At 36.9% G+C, this 20950-nt stretch overlaps 1 protein-coding gene across 9 annotated transcripts; it reads right to left on the bottom strand.

Annotated features, from left to right (window-relative positions):
* Positions 1–557: 557 nt before the first annotated feature.
* pax6a (paired box 6a) lies at positions 558–19055 on the bottom strand. 9 transcript variants are annotated; one of them, XM_016483733.1, is made up of 15 exons: positions 18694–19055; positions 15019–15168; positions 12662–12733; positions 12396–12449; positions 11552–11581; positions 9295–9425; positions 8882–8923; positions 8576–8791; positions 8137–8302; positions 3776–3934; positions 3483–3565; positions 2714–2864; positions 2492–2604; positions 2142–2283; positions 558–1430 (listed from the first exon to the last, which is right to left on the bottom strand). In XM_016483733.1, the coding sequence occupies exons 4-15, from the start codon at positions 12406–12408 to the stop codon at positions 1345–1347; spliced, it is 1332 nt and encodes a 443-aa protein (XP_016339219.1). In that variant the 5' UTR covers positions 12409–12449; positions 12662–12733; positions 15019–15168; positions 18694–19055; the 3' UTR covers positions 558–1344. The 9 variants fall into 9 exon arrangements, with proteins under 9 accessions (XP_016339219.1, XP_016339220.1, XP_016339213.1 ...); XM_016483734.1 differs by having other exon boundaries at positions 11552–11575; XM_016483727.1 differs by lacking the exon at positions 12662–12733.
* Between the last annotated feature and the right edge of the window lie 1895 nt (positions 19056–20950).

The following is a 20950-nucleotide window of genomic DNA, read 5'->3' as shown; positions in this document are numbered from 1 at the left end:
CGATAGCGTTCATACAGTTATGCACAGACGTGAATGAGTTTTCTGACTATGCAGGCCCACTTTTTGTTTTTCATTTCTTTATGAAACAGTTTAACTTAAATGGCACAACATTATTAACATGCAGATTATTTTAAAGAGAACAGGCTTATTGAAATATCACAAGAATCACATATATGAGAGTTTCAAGTTATTTCTGAATGGAAATGCAATGTAATCATGAATGCAGACTTGGATAATTATGGTACATAAATACATTTTCAATCACGTCTTTGGAGATAAAAAAAAATCTGAAATGGCCTTTTAAAACATTTGTGTTTCATTACATTTTTTTTCTTTTAATATGAATTATTATTCATTTTTATGTTTCCGAACCATCTGCTTGAGATTAAACACTTAGAATTAGCAAATTAATTCATATTTATTAAAAAGGATGTATGAGATTGGATGAACTGATGCTTGTATAAATAATACACCATTCTTATTGTCAGCTACATTAATGTTATGTTTAAAAAGTGGCCTTCAGTGAAAAGCATGTATTGAATATTCAGAGAATTATCAAATGAAATTAATTTTATTAAAGTAATTGTTCTGCGAGACTTCTAGGGAAGACAAATACTTACATTTTGACATAAGCAAAACTGAATTATACCGAAGACACAATCTACCGTTTTAAACTACCAAACATTTTCCTCCTCCGGTTCAGCAGTCACCATGTTCAACAAATAGCTTACTTTTGTCTGCAAGCTTTGGAAAACAATTTCTGGATTGGCTTCCTTTGAACTCTGTTGCTATTTTTGTCTTGAAATGATACAGAGATTGTTTGTTTCTACAGGTCCACATTTGAAACAGAAATGGGCAGTTCTTGATATCAGCTGATGATGAAAAAAGAATGACGAATAAGCCTGCACAAATGATCCTCCTCTCACTGATGCAAGACCAACTTGGTTGGACAGTCCATCCATGGTTGTTCTTTTTTTTTCTTTTTTTTTTTTTTTCATAACATACAATTGGCCATTACATGTACAAATACATCAAAATGACTTAGGTTGGAAACTGAAAAACAGATTTTTTTTTTTCCATTTTACGATATAATACCGGGCACTTTACAGAAGTCTGTTCTCTTTTATTCTTCAAGTCTTTGTGTCCAAAGAATGATAGAGAAGTGGCACTATCCCAGTACAAAAAGGTCCTTTAGAGTCTCCTCTTTTCCTTCCATAGTTAAATACTGCTGAACAGCCCTGCCTTGAAGCTGAAAGACGTCAGGAGGTGAAGAAGCTCCTCTCTCTTTTCCTCTCCTCTGTTTTCTTTCTCTTTTTTTTTTTTTTGTTCTGGTGTGTCTTGTTCTCACTGTAGTCTGGGCCAGTACTGGGACCTGTCTGGTTCACTGCCTGGCACTTGGACTGGTACAGACACTCCAGGCGAGATTAGACCTGTAGCATGGTGAAAAAATGCGGAAATATTTAGGCTTGTCATATTATGTAACTTAAGAGCAATTCTCAAAAAAATAAAACATATATAGAGTATGCATGTTTAATATATAACAAATCAAAATATGAAATAGAGATTTTAAATAAAAATAAGTTAAATGTTAAAAATATTTAATGTTTATAAATACATTTCTGAAAAAGTTAAGACTTGACGTGTTACATGTGACTTCGGAGCTTCATAAAATGTCATACAAATTTGAATAAAACTATGAAATTATTTGTTTAATATTTTAATTAATTTAAAATAAAATATTAAAATGATCTAATAGAATGATACATTTTAAATACTTTTTTAGGTTTTGTATATTATAAAATATTAAATCATAAAATATACAATAGAAATTTTAAATAAAAATAAATTTAATAATTAAAAATATTTAATACAATTTTGAAAATAAATTTCAGAAAACATTGAGGCTTATTATGTGTCACATATGTGACTTCAGAGCATTTTCTGCTTTTTAAAAAAAATGGTACACAAATTTTAATTCATTTATTTATTTAATATTTCAATTCACTTTAATTAAAATTGTAAAAACATTTAAGAAAATATTAAAAATCTTTAATAAAAAAATATATTGTATTACGATTTTATTTTATGTTTTTAAATATTTATTTTATTTTTTTTGCTTCAGTAGAGGAATAAACGCTTACCTGTTGAGGTTGTGCCTGAGGTGACCATTGATTGGCTGTTCATATGTGCCTGCATGTGCGGGGGTGTGTATGTGTCATAGCTCCGCCCATTCACTGAAGGACTAGTGGGCAACATGCAGGAGTAGGATGAGGTCTGGCTGGGCTGTGGAGGGGGTAAAAAGGGCAGACCTGTCAGCAACACTCACATCCGATAGAAACAGCCTTACAGACCTGAATGCTGTAATTGCATAAGATTTTACAGTGCTCGGAAATATCAAATTACTAATCCTTTGAAATACTAAGGCAAGCCCAACATAGCATGGAACAATATAGTACAGTGTGAGGCACTAAACTGACAAATGTAGACATACTTGCATAGGAAGGTTGTTGGCCATGGTGAAGCTTGGCATTGGTGGCAGGGCGCTGTATGTGTTCGTAAGGGCTGTGTCTGATCTTCCCAACATGGAGCCTGGTGTGAAGGATACTGTTGAAAAAAGGAAGAAATAATCTAAACATATCATTTTGGTAAATTTTCAGTAGTGTTTGCTTAAGGCCCTCATGGGCCAACAATATGCACATTGTAGAGGTTTTACCTGGCGTTGTGGGCTGAGGGATTGGCTGATAAACACTAGTGCTGAAGCTGCTACTGATGGGTATGTGACTTGAAGAGTTTGTGGCTTGTCTTCTTTGATTTCTTAACTTCTCCTCTCTCCTCCATTTTGCTCTTCTGTTCGAGAACCACACCTGGAGAGACGTACTTTAGTTAGTTATCAAGGACATTTTAAAACAACGGTATCGGTATCTAGGATGAAGAAAGATAAAGCAGGACACTTTTGTATTTGATATTTTTCCCTTTAAATCTTCATCTCCGTGTTGATGTATTTCCTAGCTCATTTATTATTATTATTTATAAATAGCAGATGGTTTTAGTGGGCAGGACATTCTCATAGAGGACATTAGATTGGTCAAAAATCTGTGTAGTGCAAAATGAGTCATAAATAATTATATATATATGTTATGTACACTCTAAAAAATGCTGGGTTGTTTCAACCCAATTTTGGGTCAAATATGGACTAACCCAACTGTTGGGTTAAAAAGTTAATTTAAAAATGTAACCAAAATTTAACCCAACAGTTGGGTTAGTCCATATTTGACCCAACATTGGGTTGAAACAACCCAGCATTTTTTAGAGTGTATGTATATGTGTTATATATAACACACAGAACTCTTTAAAGTGATATTGTTTGAGTGGCTAAGCCATTTATAGTAATATTTTAAAAGAATGACAATGGCAAATTATTATGAAGTGTACCAATTTATCTCTACTCATACGATTTTTGAGGGGGGTTTTTTTCCGCTCACCTGTATTCTTGCTTCTGGTAAATCTATTTTCGCAGCTAGTCTCTCTCGTGCAAAAACGTCAGGATAGTGCGTTCTCTCGAACTCTGGTTGAAACATTAAAAAACACGTCATGAGTTAAAAAATGAGTCATTTTCTGTTCAATTACACAATGGTTGCTTAAACGTCATGCAGAGTAATTAAATTTAAATATAAAAGTTTACAAAGGTTTTCTTCTTGAAATGAGGTGTGATTATACTGTTCAGTTGTAGCTAGTCTACAGATGCTTTCATATAAGCTCTAATCTTCATGTTTACCTTTTTCAAGTGCTTCTATTTGTTCTTGTGTGAAAGATGTGCGGTTTCTTTGCAATTTTCTTTTTAGCTGAAGCCTCATTTGGGTCTCATCTGAATCCTCTCCATTGGAGCTTATTGAGTTGGTGTTCTCACCGCCTCCGTCTGATTGTTGGCAGCCATCTGAAAGGAAAGGAAATATCAAATGTAAGTTTGTTCTGTTTATTCACACTTCTCATTCTCTGTTTGGACTCTAGGTTTTAATTAAGGTATATCATGGTTTGCCTGTCATATTTAGATTTTGGTAGAAAATTAGTGGAGCGTTTTGTAGGCTACTGTATCGCCCTCTGCGGTGTTGTGGGAAAACATTTAGAGCATGCTCACTTAGATCTTTCAGCATCGAGTCAAAAAGGCTGACGAGCTTGAGGGCTTTACAGAAATGCGATAAAATGTCCCAGAAACCTTTTCAGATCCTCTGAAATGTTTTTTAAAAACCAAACACCCTCTCCCCCCTTTTCATTCCCGAGTTCTTCAATTAGGCTACTGCCACCATATGGGCGTTTGCAGAGCTATTGAGGTGACCACCAATACTTGAATAGGAGAGGGATGCTTTCACAGCCACACAATGCGGGAGAGTAAGGGTAACTCTTAAATACTCACTGGGAGGACGGATGGCAAACTTTCGTGGGTTGAATTTTGAGGACACAATTGGAGAGGGCGACAAAAGGATTCTCTCCAGCAGTCATTGTAGCACGAGGATTCCAGTCAACAGACTTTTCAGCTCGGCGTGTTAACCTTTATGCTCTACTGTCATTAATCACTGTCCCTAGGGCCGGCCCGTTCAACCTCGGTTAGGATTTATACCTTCTTATAGGCGCAGGAAGAAAAACAGCCAGGCCACCGTGAATGAGACATCTAAATACGAAGCCTCTTGTTTGTCACAGACTAAAGCATTGGAGTGCCAACTGTGAGTCGATAAGCTTTAACCTGCTGTGTTGTTGGACACCAGTGCCTAATTAACCCATCTCACCAGATACATCTGAAATTAAAATTTCGTTTGGAGTTCGAAAACTCTAAAGAAACTTGTTGATGTTTTGTGGAGAGTCGTGAGGTATTAATGAAACCCCAAACTTTTTGGACTATTACATGGGTGGAGGTGTAAGTAGTCACATGTCCACCCAGTTGCCCATTCGAAAGATGATTTCTGTGTCCTATACAAGGAAGTCATATATAACCTGTCATAATTTGGAATATATCATATTTAAAGGGTCTGTTATGAATGTATTTAAAATAATGCTCATAGGACCAGTGAACATCACAATTGTGACCAGTTGGAAAACACAGAGCCTGTTTTTTAATAAGTACCTGTGTCCAATTAAAAAAAGAAAATTAATTATCTTAATTCAATTAAGAATTAAATTATTTTATCAGTTATCGTTCCATTTTTTCCCTACAAATACCTTAGAAAAAAATGTAGAAATGTACAAATATGTAAAAATTTAATATATCAAATCTTATATATATATGTTAGGTCATTAACATTGAGCAAATTAGCATTTTTGAACTCTGTAGTTTCCCACAGGTTACAGTTGATCCAGATTAAAACTTTTTACATTTTCATGATTTTTTTTATTTATGTATTTTTTTTGGAAAGACGGTTTGCTTCATTGGGCTATCCATGGAGTAAAAATACATGTGTTTATTTATGGGAAACAATATGACGTTAAATTCGTTAAAACTACAGTGTTATGAAATGTAGTCCCCCGTTCTTAGAGTATTTTTGAAAGTAGATTATTTGCTTAATGTGTACATTTTTTATTTTCTGGAGATGGTGAATTGAGTAAAAATAATATTGATTTAGAGGCTAAAATGAAGCTCATTGCATGCATATATAATCACTGGAAAAATATGCTGTCAAAAATAAACTTTTCAGAGGCTCAAAACGCAAATTTTTTGAAACATGGTCACCCTTCTTAACATATTTTGATGACTTACAATTTACTGAGGAAGGGGTTACCTAAACACCGGAACAAATATGGACCTACAAACTCTATGCCATTCAACCACTTTATTTATTTATTATTATTTTTTTTAATTTTTTTTTATTATTGATTTATTATTATTATCATTACTATTTTTTTTTATTATTAAAAAAGATACTTATATTTTACATGATCTTTATTCATTTATTTATTTTGTTGATGATCTGTTGTCTTGTTTTATAGCCTTTCACATCAGTTACAACTATGGTAAACTGAACAGCCTGAGGCAGGTATGAGGTGGTTAATTTCCTTCTTCATTCACTTATTGATTTGTTCACTTGTATATTTAATATTTCATTTTCTAATTGTTAGACCTATGTATGTACCCTATACCCTACATATGTACATTGCTGCTACACATTTGTTTGTTGTTTTGAAGATAATGTCTGTTTTCTTTGAACTGTTAGCTATTTGTTTCTGCTGTTAAAACCGCACAAAGAGTGAACTAGGGGAATATTCTGGGATGTTTGTTTCTTTTTTGTTGCAATTTTTATTATTCGATTTTTTTCCGTTAATAGAAATGCCTATAAATAAAGTATTAAAAAATTTTTTTTTTTGATATGATGTAAATAAGACATGGTTACTCTTCTACTGATGTAGCAAGAAATATTAGGCTACATATTAATAGACTACTAGCTTTCCTTTTCTTCTCCAAGTTATTTAATTTTCAAAGACAGTGCATTTCTATGTTCTAAGAAAGTTTTAAAAGGTCTTTGTGTTTAGTATCCACACTTTTCAAGAGCTAATCCGAATGTGTGGCCTGTTCTCAAAAGCCTGACCAACTGTCGCCAGATTTCGGATTTGTTTTCTCTGAGAAAGGCGCTGGGAAATAAAATCATTCCTTATTGGGGCGTTGTCGTAACCGGTGAGGCGGAAGGCGAGCAAAAAGATGGCAAAACAACCGCGGCATCTTTCAGCTGAGGAGGCCTTGATCAAAACATGCGAGGACCCTTGGAAAAGGAGAAGTGTCCAAATCCTTTAGACGGCTTTAGCACCACGAGCCTATGGCGGCGGGAGGGGCTGCTATGAGTCCTCTGAATGCGATAGAGTTGTCTCTTTTAGCGTCCTGTCAGCCCAGATGAATCCGCTATTTTATTCAGTGTTGCGTGACATTCATCAGATTGCGACCATATTTGTCTCGCTCTGAAACCTCACCCTGACTAATAGCCTACTTTGGGAGTGGACTTCGAAATGATAGTGGTGAAAATTATATAAGTTAGCTATTTAAAAAAAAGCATTATGTTTGTAGACTCGAAAAAATAGCCAGATTATTGTTGTTGTTACATTATGTTATGTTTTATAGGCTAATATTTGTCGTAACAAATCAAAAACTAGATGCTTTAGAGTTCTGGCAATTAATCCACAGAATTAAATAAATGAGCACTTTTATTAATACGTTTTCGTCTCAAACATGGTGCGTGTACGAGGCCACATGTCAATAAAGAGTAGGCTATTAAATATGTAGGTTATGTAGCATGTCATGCGAACTCAAATTAATCCATAGGCGTATCCTGCACTGTATTTTAAGTAAATATGTCTAATTTTATTCATAAAAACATGTTAAATATTATATAACGTAATTTGCTCATATGAGCCCATAGGCTACTCTCCTTTGCATAAAACACGTTTGCTTTGTTTAGTTGCTGTAAAGTAAACCAGTCAATGATTTGACAGGCCGATATTACACAGACATTCATTCTCTATTTATCATGTCTTTTTATATGTCTGTCTTTCGTTGTGTAGCGCCTTTAACAGGGACAAGTCTAATTGGCAGACGTTGCCATATCATGCGGGTGTCTCCGGTGGAACATTTCCACAGCTGTCTCCTCAAACTAAACGCGTATTTATGTCGCCTTAATGGGAAACAAAACGTTCTCTATAATGAGCTATTAAATAGCGACAGAACTGTTCCCATAACACATTTTTCTGTGTGACAGAAACATATTTTGTACGGGGAATCCTTGTTTATTCGATGTCGCGTTCTTTAAGAACTGTGAAGGTGGATTGCAACTCGCATTAATATTATTAATTATTATAGTAATGGTATTTAATTTATTAATTCAAACGTCATTAAATTATTGATACTATAACAGTACATTAAACTCCGTGTAACATGCATAGCCTAATTTATTTAAATTGTATATATCATCTAATAATAGGCTACTTAAAAGCATGTGGAATAAAAACGAAGTATAGGCTACTTTTATTATTAATATTGGAATTGTTTTATCTTTTTAAATAATAATTATAATTTACTTCAGGTTGCAAAATAACAATCCAATTTAGCGAATCCGATGCCCATTTTGACACAGCCTTCCTCTATGGGAAGTAAAATAGCCATACCTTGATTGGGCTGTCCTGGCACTGAGGTTCCGGGGTACCATCCCGGCCGGGTCCCCCACGTGCCGGTCTGACCGTTCAGCATCCTCAGCTTTTCATACATGCCATCTGCGCCCATCTGTTGCTTTTCGCTAGCCAGGTTGCGCAGTACTCTGTTTATCGATGACACCTGAAAGACGACCCCAAAGATGCGGCACATTAATTAAAGAGCGCATCCGCGATGTGGCATGTTGGCTTTTGGAACGATTGGCCCCATTTCTGCACAGGCCTACATGCTAGAGCATTACATCGCATTGCATTGTCCTCTGGTGTAGCTAGAGGAGATTACAGCAGCGGCCGGGGAAGACCGATGTTGGAGAATGTTCACGTTCAAGGTCATTAGTGCATGCTTTTTAAACAGTGCATCAAACTATTACGCATTAAGTTCTCTGAATGAACTTACACTGGGTATGTTATCGTTTGTGCAGACCCCGTCTGATAGCAGCCTGTCTCGGATTTCCCACGCGAAGATTGACGGACACTCCCTCTTGTACTGGGCAATTTTGCCGACCACCTCGGGAGTCGCTACTCTTGGTTTACTTCCTCCGATCGCCCTGGGTCTGATGGAGCCCGTTTCATAGTATCTACCCAAGATTTTACTCACGCAGCCGTTCGACACCTAGATGAAAAACAAAAGAAACAATTCACATACATTATTTAAGACTAGTGTGAAATGTTAAGTGTATGCTGCAAGCAATGATAAGCTTACGTTTTCATTGTCCAGCACTTGGACTTTTGCATCAGCATGGGTCTATAACACAAGAAATACCTTTAACACGAAAAATATGTCTTCAGTGGTACGAGAAATTATGCACTTTTTAAAATGCATTTCGGTCGCCAATTTTAAAAATTGCCAAATGGGAAAAAATGAGAAGTCCTTCGATCCATTCCACAAGACCACTGTTTATGCATTCCAAAATGAAATTCGAAATGAATCCTCGTTGTTCGCTGGCATTAATAATGCAAGGACTTAAAAAAAATTAATAATAATAATAATACTATTTAAAAAAAACTACTATACAGCTGGAAAGTGAAAGTACAAATGTGAAACAAAACTACTTTATACATATTTAAAATTTTGTTGAAGACTTCACATGAACGGAAAATATGCATTCTCATCACCTGCAGAATCCGGGATATGTCACACGGCCGAGCGCCACTGTGAGCGAGTTCAACTATTTTCTGTCTCGTGGAGTCTGGCAGCGGTCTGCCGTTGACGAACACACCGCCCAGCTGGTTCACTCCACTGTGACCTTAAAAAACAGAAGGTAAGATCCCGTTGTAAATCACCAAGCATTTAGCGCACCAGCCTCAAAATACAGACTCTATTTAAACAGAATCCAATCACAGTTGTTTTCAATAGAAGCCTTCAGGTCGCGATTGTCTAAAATGAATCAAGCATTACAAGAGCACTGTCAACAAATCTCAGTCTTCAGAGTAAATCGCTTTTAAATCAGCATAGCCGGTCATTACTGCTGTTGTTCAGCTGTCATATGTTTTCGACTGTTCTCCAGATGTGCCCGTAATATCATAATCTCCTAATGCACAATTGTAATATAATTACACATGCAGAACATTGATTAAGCGTCAGCGCTCTTGTATGATCTGGAGCAAAACATCTCCAACCCACTGAGCCGAGATTTGCGCATCTATGCAAAGCCTTAAACGGATCAGATGGCGTAATGCTATTCGTGGCATTATATTAAAACTTCTTAAACGCTGCCATGATTTAAACCATAGCTTCACACATTAAGTAAAACAACTAACCTAACAGCATTATGTTACTTTGTCAGTGGAAAAGCCCCTAAAAAGCAGACCAAAGCCACCAAACCTGAAGCCAAAACGGAAAAGCAGCCTTCCCGGTTTGCTTTACTTCTCAGCTCCTTTCTCTCCGAAGCCTCGCGTTAAATTGAGTCCAAGAGCACAAGCTCCTTTGCAATAAATAAGCTCCAAATATAGAAGAGGGGGAAAATATGATGAGCCTGCCTGACATTTGTCTTTAAAATAAAACTAGCTGCACGTCAAGTTTGAGCTTAATTTCTGGAAATAGGCGGAAGTCGCCCTGGATCATGCATGGAAGGCTAATTGAAAAGATCAGTTGGAGCACTTGTGGCAGGCATGTCACTTTATGACATCGCTCTGCTTTTGAAAATCGCATCGTCACGACAAATAGTAGCATGATAAAACGACCCTTTCTGTCTGCATTTGGATATCACTCAGACTAAATTGGACTCTACTCATTTCCCCTTTAAGGGAAGCTTCATTTTAAGGTAGCCAGGGGCTGTGCGCGTGTACGTCCACGGGGGCGCGCCTCGCCCTTAATATATTAAAAGTGACATTTCTTTTTTTCCCAAGTGACAAACCTCCATTGCCTATATTTACGCACTGGGAGCGAGTCTGCGGGATGCTGTTTTGTTCTGTAGTTTTATGCATAATAAATATGCAAAGCGAAATATAAAATCTGAATTATGCACGAATGTTTTATTTTTATTATGCACACTACCTGAGAATTATTTCTGATAATATCTCTGGCACACTTAACACGAAGAATGGATCCATAGAAAGAATATCCATATCCCTTTTCGGAGCGGAGTTTAATTCGAAGTTAGTTTTAAATAGACACATTTAGATGTATTGGCTTAGAAATCAAATGCAGTATGTCTTTAAAAAATACAGCCACTTGATTTGAGCTCGCCAACACGCAAATTAGGATATAAAATCAAACTTTCGCTTGAAAGGTTAAGTCTTAATCGTTCTATAATTCCCCACGGTGAATGGTGTCGGTCTCACCCAGTGGCAATCATTACGCGCGCGGTACTCTGTTTCTAATCAATTAATAAGAAGACATATGGTGTCAATTTGGACGCTCTTCTCTATATACACCCAAGAGTTATTAGCACAAAGCTTGGATTGCCGCCTGTGACCTTTAAACAAACCAAAGGCCTAACCCGAATGATATATTTTTAGTAATACACGCGAGACATCACACGACAACATTTGTATACAATAACATCGTTTATCTCTAAGAAGGGCGAAAAAAAATCTACGGAAAGTTTTTATAGGCAAAACCTTTTTTTCGGCGCGTAATATTTTATTATTTTTATCTCAAGGCCTTTTTCAATAATAATGTTTTTAAAAATGTGGGAATATTAATTCTTTATTTATCGCTCATACAGTGTAATGTGCTCCACTTCAGCTGACATAGATTTAAACGCTCAGTTAAAACTCCAAAGTATTGCACCTACAGAAATAATCTATGGACGTCAAAATTAGTGACTAACACAGTAGGCCTACACCAGTCGTTAGTATGAGGACAGAGCAAAGAATGGCACTTACAACAATAAAATCAATAGAAATGAGAGGATGACATTCAACACACCTTCGTTACAGATGTCATACACCTCTTGTCCAGCATTAAGAGAGAAAATAGGTCTCATTTATTGTAATCATAACTTACTCAATACTTTCCACAAATGACTAAGTATATGTTTTGCTAGTTGGCCTTCACACATCTCAAAGACACAGACACATTCGCGCATGTAATTTATTCATGCTCTACAACACTCAATGTTGCATCAAAGCTCAGTCTATTATTTCACTCTCGCGGTGTTTCATAAACATGATAGACGTTCCATCAGAATCATGCAATGTCAATTTCGTCTCTGCTAATGGACTAGGTGGATTGGCCGCCGATGCTAACATTAATTCAGCAATTATTTAAAAGCAAGTCAAGCAGAAACATCCTCTCTCTCTCTAACACACACAGACACACACAATTATGCAAAGAGCATATGGGTTAGACACTCTAACTAGGTTGTGTAGCTATGCAGGCTTCCTTGTGAGTTTTTTTGCGATTCAAAGAATTTGTCGCTGGGAATGTCATTTTTGCTCTCTCAAATGTAGCCTGTAGAATTTTAAATAATAGCTTACGATGTTCCATAAAACTATAAAATTGTTAAAGTCAGGCTTAAGCAATGAGTTTAGCTTACTATGCAGTGTTCAGCTACTTTGAGGGAGCTGTATGAATGACAGGCAAAAATTTTGGCAGCATGCACACGCCCAACACCCCTGACGTACAGTGTAAACTGCCTTCACTAATATACCAAAACAAATGCTTTGCTGGCTAGACGCCCCTCGCGTTTCTCTCGTGTTTTTTTCCCCTAGCACACCTTTCTTTTTAATAATGAAAACGCATTTCAGAAAAAGAAAAGAACTCCACTTACTGTTTTGCATCATGGACGCGACGCCAGACTCCCACGTGGCCCGGTTATAGTATTCTATTAGTCATAAAGAAGCAATAATAATGGTCAGTTTCACATTTTTAAATCAAGTGTATTGCAGTGCATTGTGTGTAAGACTTGTGTGCAAGAAAGTTACGGACAATAATTGTGTGGGCTGAAGCCTCACAATTTTTGCATTCATGCTGCAAAAAGTGAGAACAAAAAATACTGTCTCCACAAATACACTTATGTCCAGCGTTTAAACTTGCCTGGAAACAGAGTTGACTGTCCGCTTAAAACAATTTATAGACTCTCATCTGCTTCACTCTATTAAAATATCCCTAGGACAAAGCAAAACAATTTATTAGTACACCTATCCATAATTATTTCTTTAGCATTACAACTAAATCTAATATTAGCTTTTTTTAGGATAGTGTTTTTATGACTAATAAATTGGACAATATAATTAATTTGTTTATCGGCTTAATTTTAAAAAATCCACAGTGTTTATTATAGTTAAAATTGTTTTCTTATAAGTTTAATTGATTATTCGAATAATAATAAGTCAAATTATTATTATTATTATTATTATTATTATTATTATTATTATACAAATTATTTTCTACCTGTACATCTGCTTTTCCCTGACCTTCATGATTAGAAAACTTCAAATGTTGTGGGCAAGGCCTACTTTTTTCCTCTCCTTCAGATACTCTGTTCTGGTGACACACGCTGTCTACCTCCCCTGGCTGCGCTGGAAAAGTAAAGCCAGGAGGGGGTGAGGGGTCCCCGACAAAGCCCCGCTGAATTTTAACAATAGCTTTCTTTCTCCCTCTACACCAAAACCCAGAGAGTAAAACCCGGGCTCCCTAACTAGCTACACCGCTTCCAACTAAACGTACCAACAACTCTCAGAAAATACAAAGAGCTGAAGGGAGCGAGCCCCCCTCCTCCTCCTCCTCCTCCTCCTACACCCGGTCCAGCATACCCCCCTTCACCCGCAACAGCCAGTGCAGCTCACTATGACCCGGTGCCCGTTACCTCAATGCCTTTTTGTTTGTTTCGTTGCGCGAAATAGAAAAGTAATTTCTTGTTATAAGTATCTGGAGGTAATTGTGTTACTGGTATGTGTCGTTAAGGGCTGTAAAAAATGTACAACAGCGCAGTGGGGCGCTCAATTGGTAAAAGACAATTGCAATAAAGAACCCATTCAATACATTTACCGAAAAGGAGGCCACTGAAGAAATACTCACTGCTTTGATTTTTTTTTTCTTTTTTCTTTTTAAGTAGCCTAGATGGATTGTGTGCGCGTTTTACAGTGCACAGCAACAAATAAATACATACACCAATCGCCAGCCAGCGTTGCACGTGTTTCATGAAGTACCATTTATATGTAAATATATATATCACTGTATTGCTTTTTAAAATTAACTTTTAACTCTTTAGATATATCCAGAATTTTTTTAACAACGTTTCACTTTTTTTTCCATTTCTCTAGAAATTACATCAATTCAAAACCATTTTTGGATTGCAAATAAACATTTTTAATATCACGATTAAATTTTATACGAAGTAAACTATTCAGTATTTCTTTCCCACGTGGGCTATTTAAGGTCTTCTGCCTTGACTCATCTTTTTAGTTAATGAACTGTTTTAATAGTGCTATCTGTAATTGACAGGGCCTAATCTGCATTTTGTTCGTTCTAATGTGCAACATGAAGGCTCTTAATTAAGCACACTTATTTAAGCCTTTGATATTCTGCGGAAAGTAGATTCTTGTGACAGTTTAGAAAGCTGAAAACGGTGCTGATTTATACAAATGTATAAAAACTACTACACGTAGCCTGTATTATAGCATGCAAATTACTGGCACTGTAAATTTAATTTACTGGCATTTAATTTTACAGCATTTAATTATATATTTATCAGATGTTTCATTTAATACTGTTATAAGACAACTCATACACATAGATTTAGATTAGATACAATATCGATCATATTTTTGTTCGTTTTTTACTACAAACTTAACAACAAAAATGGAGTAAATTAACTGTTAAGTTAAAGGTTTAAACATTAACGTAATTTTGCTTTGTAATAGTTAGTCTGGGACAAAGAAGGCAGCGTTTCCCTGACTGAAAAGCAAAACACCCAAGTTCACGGTGCGATTTGGTGGTGGCGCCCGGCTGAATGTGATGGTGTGATTCAACCTGACACTCCACCTCATCGGGTCACTGCGTTCCCATTTTCAGGACTGATCGCGGTCTTGGCCTACTGTGACTTTTTGCTTTCCTCTGTCATAAATAAGAACTTTGCTTGGCACAAAACTCGACATAGTTAAAGCATTAAAAGGCAAAGAGCATCCGTGAAAATCCATGATAGAGTTTGACACCACGAGGTTGTGCAGCTTTTAAGTTTTCTTTTTTAGTATCGTGCTTTTCGTTGAAAGTTTTCGTTTTGATAAACAGTTTCTTCAAGGCCATAACTAACTTTTTTCCATAATTATTATTTACAAACCACTAGTTTTTAAAAAAAAATATGTTTAAATCTAGCGTACATTTAGCAATTTCACTTGTAAGTGGTGCATATGCGTGCAAGTTGGTCGAAAGAAAAACATTTCTTAACTTACCTTTTTGAGGCATAGTTCCTACAGCCTTCGTATCCTCGCTGATATACTTGGCTTACAATAAGGAGAAGACTCTGAAGTTCTAGAAAATCGTCCTCAAACAGTTTGTCTTTTATAGTTTCCAACTGATCTCGGGTGGAAAATATAAATTCCCTGCGAAGGAAACAGAGATTGACAATAAAATGGGATGTCAAGACTGCGCGAGACTGAAAAATGTGCGCTCGTGGGAGAGAGTGAGAGAGAGAGGGGGAAAGAGAGGGAGAGGGAGCGAGAGAGAGAGAGGGCGCGCACCTATGCTGATTGGTGATAGCACTCGTGTATTAATGTATGTGTTCCTGGTCTGTGCCTCGCCTCCTCTCCTCTTCAGTGGCCCATTAGCTGAGCCTGACTTCTGTCATCATCTCCCAGCAAAACACTTCCTCCTGCCCCGGTGACAGAGCGGGAAACAGGGCCGAGCAAAAAGCTAGTTTTCAACCCTACTTAATCACTCCTCATAAGCATATGATTCTCTCGAGAATTTTTCCATTTAAATGCCTTTGGGCGTTCGCGTTATTAAACTCTGTGTGACTAGACACTTGGGGAAAAGTACCAGGAAGTACCATGGTAATGTTTTTTTTTTTTGTCATATAAGCGTGTTCTTGGAATTATCTAGAATATATAGTGCCATATTTTTATGAGAATTTGCCGTGGCAGTAGCCTACTTATTTGTTGTCAAATACTAAACAAGCGAATTTGTATACAAGTAAGCATTTCTTAAATGTTGGCCTGCTTTATTACTTACATTTTTACTTAACTCCGTTATTATTGTGTCTTTTTTGTCGATTGAAACGAGCCCAACCTTTCTCCACGTGTCATTGTTGACTTGGTGTCTGATAATGTCATCCGCCTTTACGGCGCGCGCTCAACGATCATTTGGGAGACCCCATACTATTTACATTAGTAGCGTGATTTGTTGTCGTTTTCAGCGGGAGAAAAGGAAACTCTGTGTCGTGGGTTGCCAACAGGGAAATGAAAATATAATTACGTCCATAGCCGGACACTTAAACTACATTTGTTGATTGCTTGGACATTAGCACACAGCTCGGTAAACTCCAAAGCAACCCCTCCGCGCCTGTGTTCGGGGTTACATGCGCTGCACTCTCAGCTCGCCACTCGCAGCTTGGGGTGATCCACCCGTTCACTGGAGTGGAATAGATTCCGGGTTGGGATACAAGAAATGGAGAGGGGAGGGGGGACGTATAGCATGGTGGGACAGCTTTAAAGAGAGACAAAATGTGTTGGGACGCACGGAGCATAAAATTAAGCTGTGGTTGCATACACTTGACTTCGTTTTGACATGTGAAAAGTGCTAAAAGTCGGAGCTCATCAATAAACTATCGCGAAAGTGAATGCGAGCTCTGACAACCATTGCATTCCCCACTATAGCACAATGAGGAAACAAACGATACTGCCAAAGAGTCTGCATCGCAATGAAAGGCCGCTTGAATGGGAGTCGGATAATGAGCTGGCGCGACCGTCATGCACTGTCATCTCGGGTCCTGCGGTGCGACCCCGCCACGCCGTTTGATATTTTCGAATAATTTCCCTCTCCTTCCCATTTAAAGTTTTGCTGGTTCCTCCGGAGGTGAAAGTTCAGCTTGCAATGCAACACGTTGTGCTACTGCACTGAGATTCAAACGCTTGTTTTTAGTTTTTTTTTTTAGTCTGTAGCATGTCAACTCCATCTTGTTTAATATATTCGTAGCAACCCAACTGATGGTTGTCCTTAAAATAGAGCAGTTTTAACCTTACACTTTTAAAAAATAAAAACTCTTCAGTGTTTTTGGAGGTTCAGCACAGAAGCTTATTAAGAAACAGGCATCTTAATAGCTAACATGTATTGTAAAATTAGGTTCTTCAGAACAATCTATTTGTTTGTAAAGTAGCCTACCAAAATTTAGTGAATAAAAAGTTATGTATGGAAGATTCCATGACATCACACTTTGAAATTATTTTGGTTCTAATTGGAACGTTTAATTTGAACAGTGTATTTATTTAAAAAAAGAAAGAAAGAAAAAAAATAAGAAGCCACTAAAACATGCTTATGGAAACCAAAGACGTGCTATATATTTGCTCTATAGTTAAGCCAACTTGTTTAAAAGGCTGGTCAACATCAATTATTTGACTAGTTCCAGACTTTTCACACGGATGGACTCTTGTAGTCCTCCCATCAATTAGCACATTTCGGATTAGCAGTCAGTGGTGTTGGGTCATGAAAAAGACCCTAATCTTGTCGCTGTTTCCCTCAGGCAAAATAGACGGTGCCTCGCCTCTCCCTAAAAGTTTTCAACAGGGAAAAAAAAAACTAATAGTAAGAGCGAGCGAGCGAGACGTGTATGGAGAGAGAGAATTAGAGATAGACTGGCTCTTATTAAAGCAATGTGGGAAAGGTTTTTCGTTATGGCCAGTGCAAGCCCCACATCCAGTCACCATGTTCTGGGGGAGGGGACCTACCAAAGTTTTTTTGGTGTGGTTGCCCACAGCGACATCGACCACTGCACTGGCAAAGGGCCCTTCTGTGTAGGTTAACTCTAGGCACCATGATCCAAAAAGCAAGTTACACATTGTTCCATTTCATTAGGTATAATAGACAAGTTGTTGTGGGCTGATAATTTTAATTATTTCCGTTCTACCTTTTGTCCGTTATTTCAGACAAAAAATGTTTTGCAGACTTAATGTTTTTATTTTATTTTTTTATTAGTTACTGAAAGTGGATTTCTGTAAAGCTGTGTAAAGTGTAAGCATTCAAATATTTCGATAAAATGACAGATGTGACAATTTATGGACCGTGTAATCTTCATTCAGGGCAAAGTTTATGCATTGCAGGTCAAATGGTAATGTTAATCTTGAAATGAATATCTAACGACTGTGTTTTATATCAGTACTGAATAGTGTAATTTGCATAGTAGCCATATTGTACTAGGCTACTTAAAATATTTATTCTACAAATATTTAAATACACAGTTGTTAAATACACAAATTCCGCTTTATAGGAAGAATTGTATTGTTTTATGGAAAAATTATATCTTTGTAGGCTAGCCTATATAAAATATTAATTTGCGGCAACCATACATTATTTTTTATTTATTATTAGCCTACTATATTAATTTTAGTAGTAGAAAATATTTTTTATAGACACCAATTTTATTCTGTAACTTACTGGTGAAGGTATTTATAAAGTAACTCAAATACCTACGTTGTCAACTTTATTTTGTTTATTTAAGAAAGCTTTAGTGATGCGCGACTTGCTTGATTTTTAAAATAATGAAAATGCATTGTTATAATAATGAAAACAAAGTTGTAACTTACTTAAATGATTAAATGTTGAAATTATTTAGGCCTACTCTTTATCATGATGTCCTGTTTAAAACTGTCTTTGAAGACATTACAACCCAATTAAATGAAATGATGTTGCACATAAAGCAGTTGACTGGCATGGTGTCAAAACGTGTATCAAGTATTGAAGAATAATACATTAATTTCACGGCATAGTTTTAGAGGAATAAGGTTCTGCATGGCAGTCACATTCATGGTAAATTAGGTATTGCTCGAGATTAACAGACACAGCGCAATCTGATGTCATAACATTTGTGAAAACATGTTTTAAACTACAATTTAGAACCTTGTAAACTCACTTACCTCAATAAACGCTATAGCCGTTCCGCTAGCGAATATGAGTGATTTCTTTATGAGAGGCACGTTTCCAAATGAGCCTCGAGACGAGAGTAAAGAGTGTCTAGAGAGAACCCCTCCGGATCCGATTCACAAAACTAGTCCCAAAGTAAATAATATCCAGTCCAACAAGCCGAAAAGGGAACCAGGGGGAAAAGTTGTGAGAGATTGTAAACCCCTCTTTGTAGTGTTGATGAAAATACTAGCCTATTTAACAGATGAAAGCAGGTCCAACTTTGGACTCTCCCTCGAGATTCTTACGACACACGCAAACCTCGCACGTTAACTGTTGTCTTGTTGAAAATACCTCTCTCTTTAAACGTGGTTCGGAATAAAAAAAAGACGTCCTCGTCTCACCGTCAACTTTCTCTTAATATTAACCTCAACCTGGCAGTGATTGGCTAGAGTGACGGCCACGTCACACTTGACGCCATTTATCATTCCCCAAACCGGGAAGTTGAAGGAACTGCTGTCTGTTGTGTGCGGATTTGAGAACCTATAAACCATACATAGCATGTAGTTTCTTTTAGGTTCATCTCACTTAATAATTCTGTTTAATGAGAGTGTTTAAATTAGTGTGGTAGGCTATTATTTTGTAGCCTATGCTTCCTTAAAAAAACAAAGGAACAATTTTTGTTGTGAATAGGTCTATAAATGATTTTTTTAGAGACAGGATTTAAATGAAATTTAAAATAATAGAAAATAAGCAATGTTGCAGTTCATTTATGCTGTTTACAAACTGTCACCAGCAGAATGTAACCTACATTTATACAGGCCAACAAAAAAGTGTCTCAAAAATCTAAAGTCGTCATGTTAGCTAGTTTTACCACTATAGGAAGTTTGTTATTTATGCCAAATGACAACACCAAATACAGTTTACATCGCCTTTGTTATGGGATCCCATATTTATTACATGATATTTGTCCAATGATGCAGTCATAAATATAATTTCTTCAGATGTGTTGGCCCTATATTAAAAATATACAAATTTCGAGATTGAGGCGTGTTATTGTGTCAAGCAGCGATGCTGCCAACGTAGCCTAGCTTAATATTCACCTTAATAAAGATTATAAAGATGATATCTTTGTACAAAAGATTATGGCAGATTCGTAGAAGTATGCACATTTTAAAAGGGAGAACACAGATGAGAATCAAGTGCTGCCGCCGTTTAGACCCCGTGAAACCGGTGCAACCCAGCAGAGTTCTTGAGATCTTCACTGGAAACCGCACGGCCTGGCCCCGCTTATCAGGCTGTCAATAAAGCGAGATGGGGATGCTAAAGCCGGGCCAGGTGCTGTCTCTCCCTCTCTCCGCTGGCCTGCACTCCAGAGCGCGATCAGGCGTAAACTTAAATCTGTCCAGCCAGCTTTCCCTTACGCCGACCCTCTGCTTCCAAGCGTGTGTGTGTGTGTGTGTGTGTGTGTGTGTTTGGGAGAGAGAGAGAGAGGGAAGCAAGGGGAGCCCTTGAGCCCCACCCCTCCCCCGAGTGTTACAAATTCTGAAAAATATTTTATTTGTATTTATTTACTATTATTATTTATATAAATATTATACTTTTAAAAATATTATATTATTACAAATGAAAACATAGGCCTACCGTTATAAAGAAACTTTACACTACTGATTAGGCTGTGTCTGACTTCACGCTCCCTGTTACTATTTTACGATTTTATTAAGCTGTATTTTGTTGTTAAAATGTAGCCAATGTATATGAGAGAGAGAGACCGACAGAAAAAGATGCTCTACTTAAATATGAAGTAAAGAATTTTCTGCTCGGAAGAAACATTTTCTTGATATTAAAGCCAATGTTATGCCTATGGATTTTTGCTTTTTTATTAATTAGTAGCTAATCGAAGCTACTTCGATTTTACCAAAAAAAAAAAAAAAACGGCCTGTTTAATTCATCATGAGCACAGAATCACTCATGTGGATAATTTATCCATAGCAAAAGCTTTCCTGACTTGTGAAAACACCTGACAAAATATTTATGGCACTAATCGTGATTTTATTGGAGGTGGATTTTTGGTGATTATGGCGTAATTTAATAAGCATGCTTGTGTGTGTATATGGTTTTATTTGTTCTGGCTACATTAGTTGAATTCCCTCGGGGTGATTGGATGTATTGCTCCAAGTCGACAGCCACGTCCTGTATGTTAGAAATTCACTTTTGCTCAACAAGACAAGGCTGAGTTCGATATTCAATGTATTTAAAGGCGCGTCAAGC

The sequence above is a fragment of the Sinocyclocheilus anshuiensis genome, unplaced genomic scaffold, assembly GCF_001515605.1.
Source record: "Sinocyclocheilus anshuiensis isolate Anshui unplaced genomic scaffold, SAMN03320099.WGS_v1.1 scaffold1102, whole genome shotgun sequence".
Lineage (NCBI taxonomy): Eukaryota > Metazoa > Chordata > Actinopteri > Cypriniformes > Cyprinidae > Sinocyclocheilus > Sinocyclocheilus anshuiensis.
The sequence above is the reverse complement of the archived record's forward strand: the minus strand, read 5'-3'. Positions and strand labels throughout refer to the sequence as shown.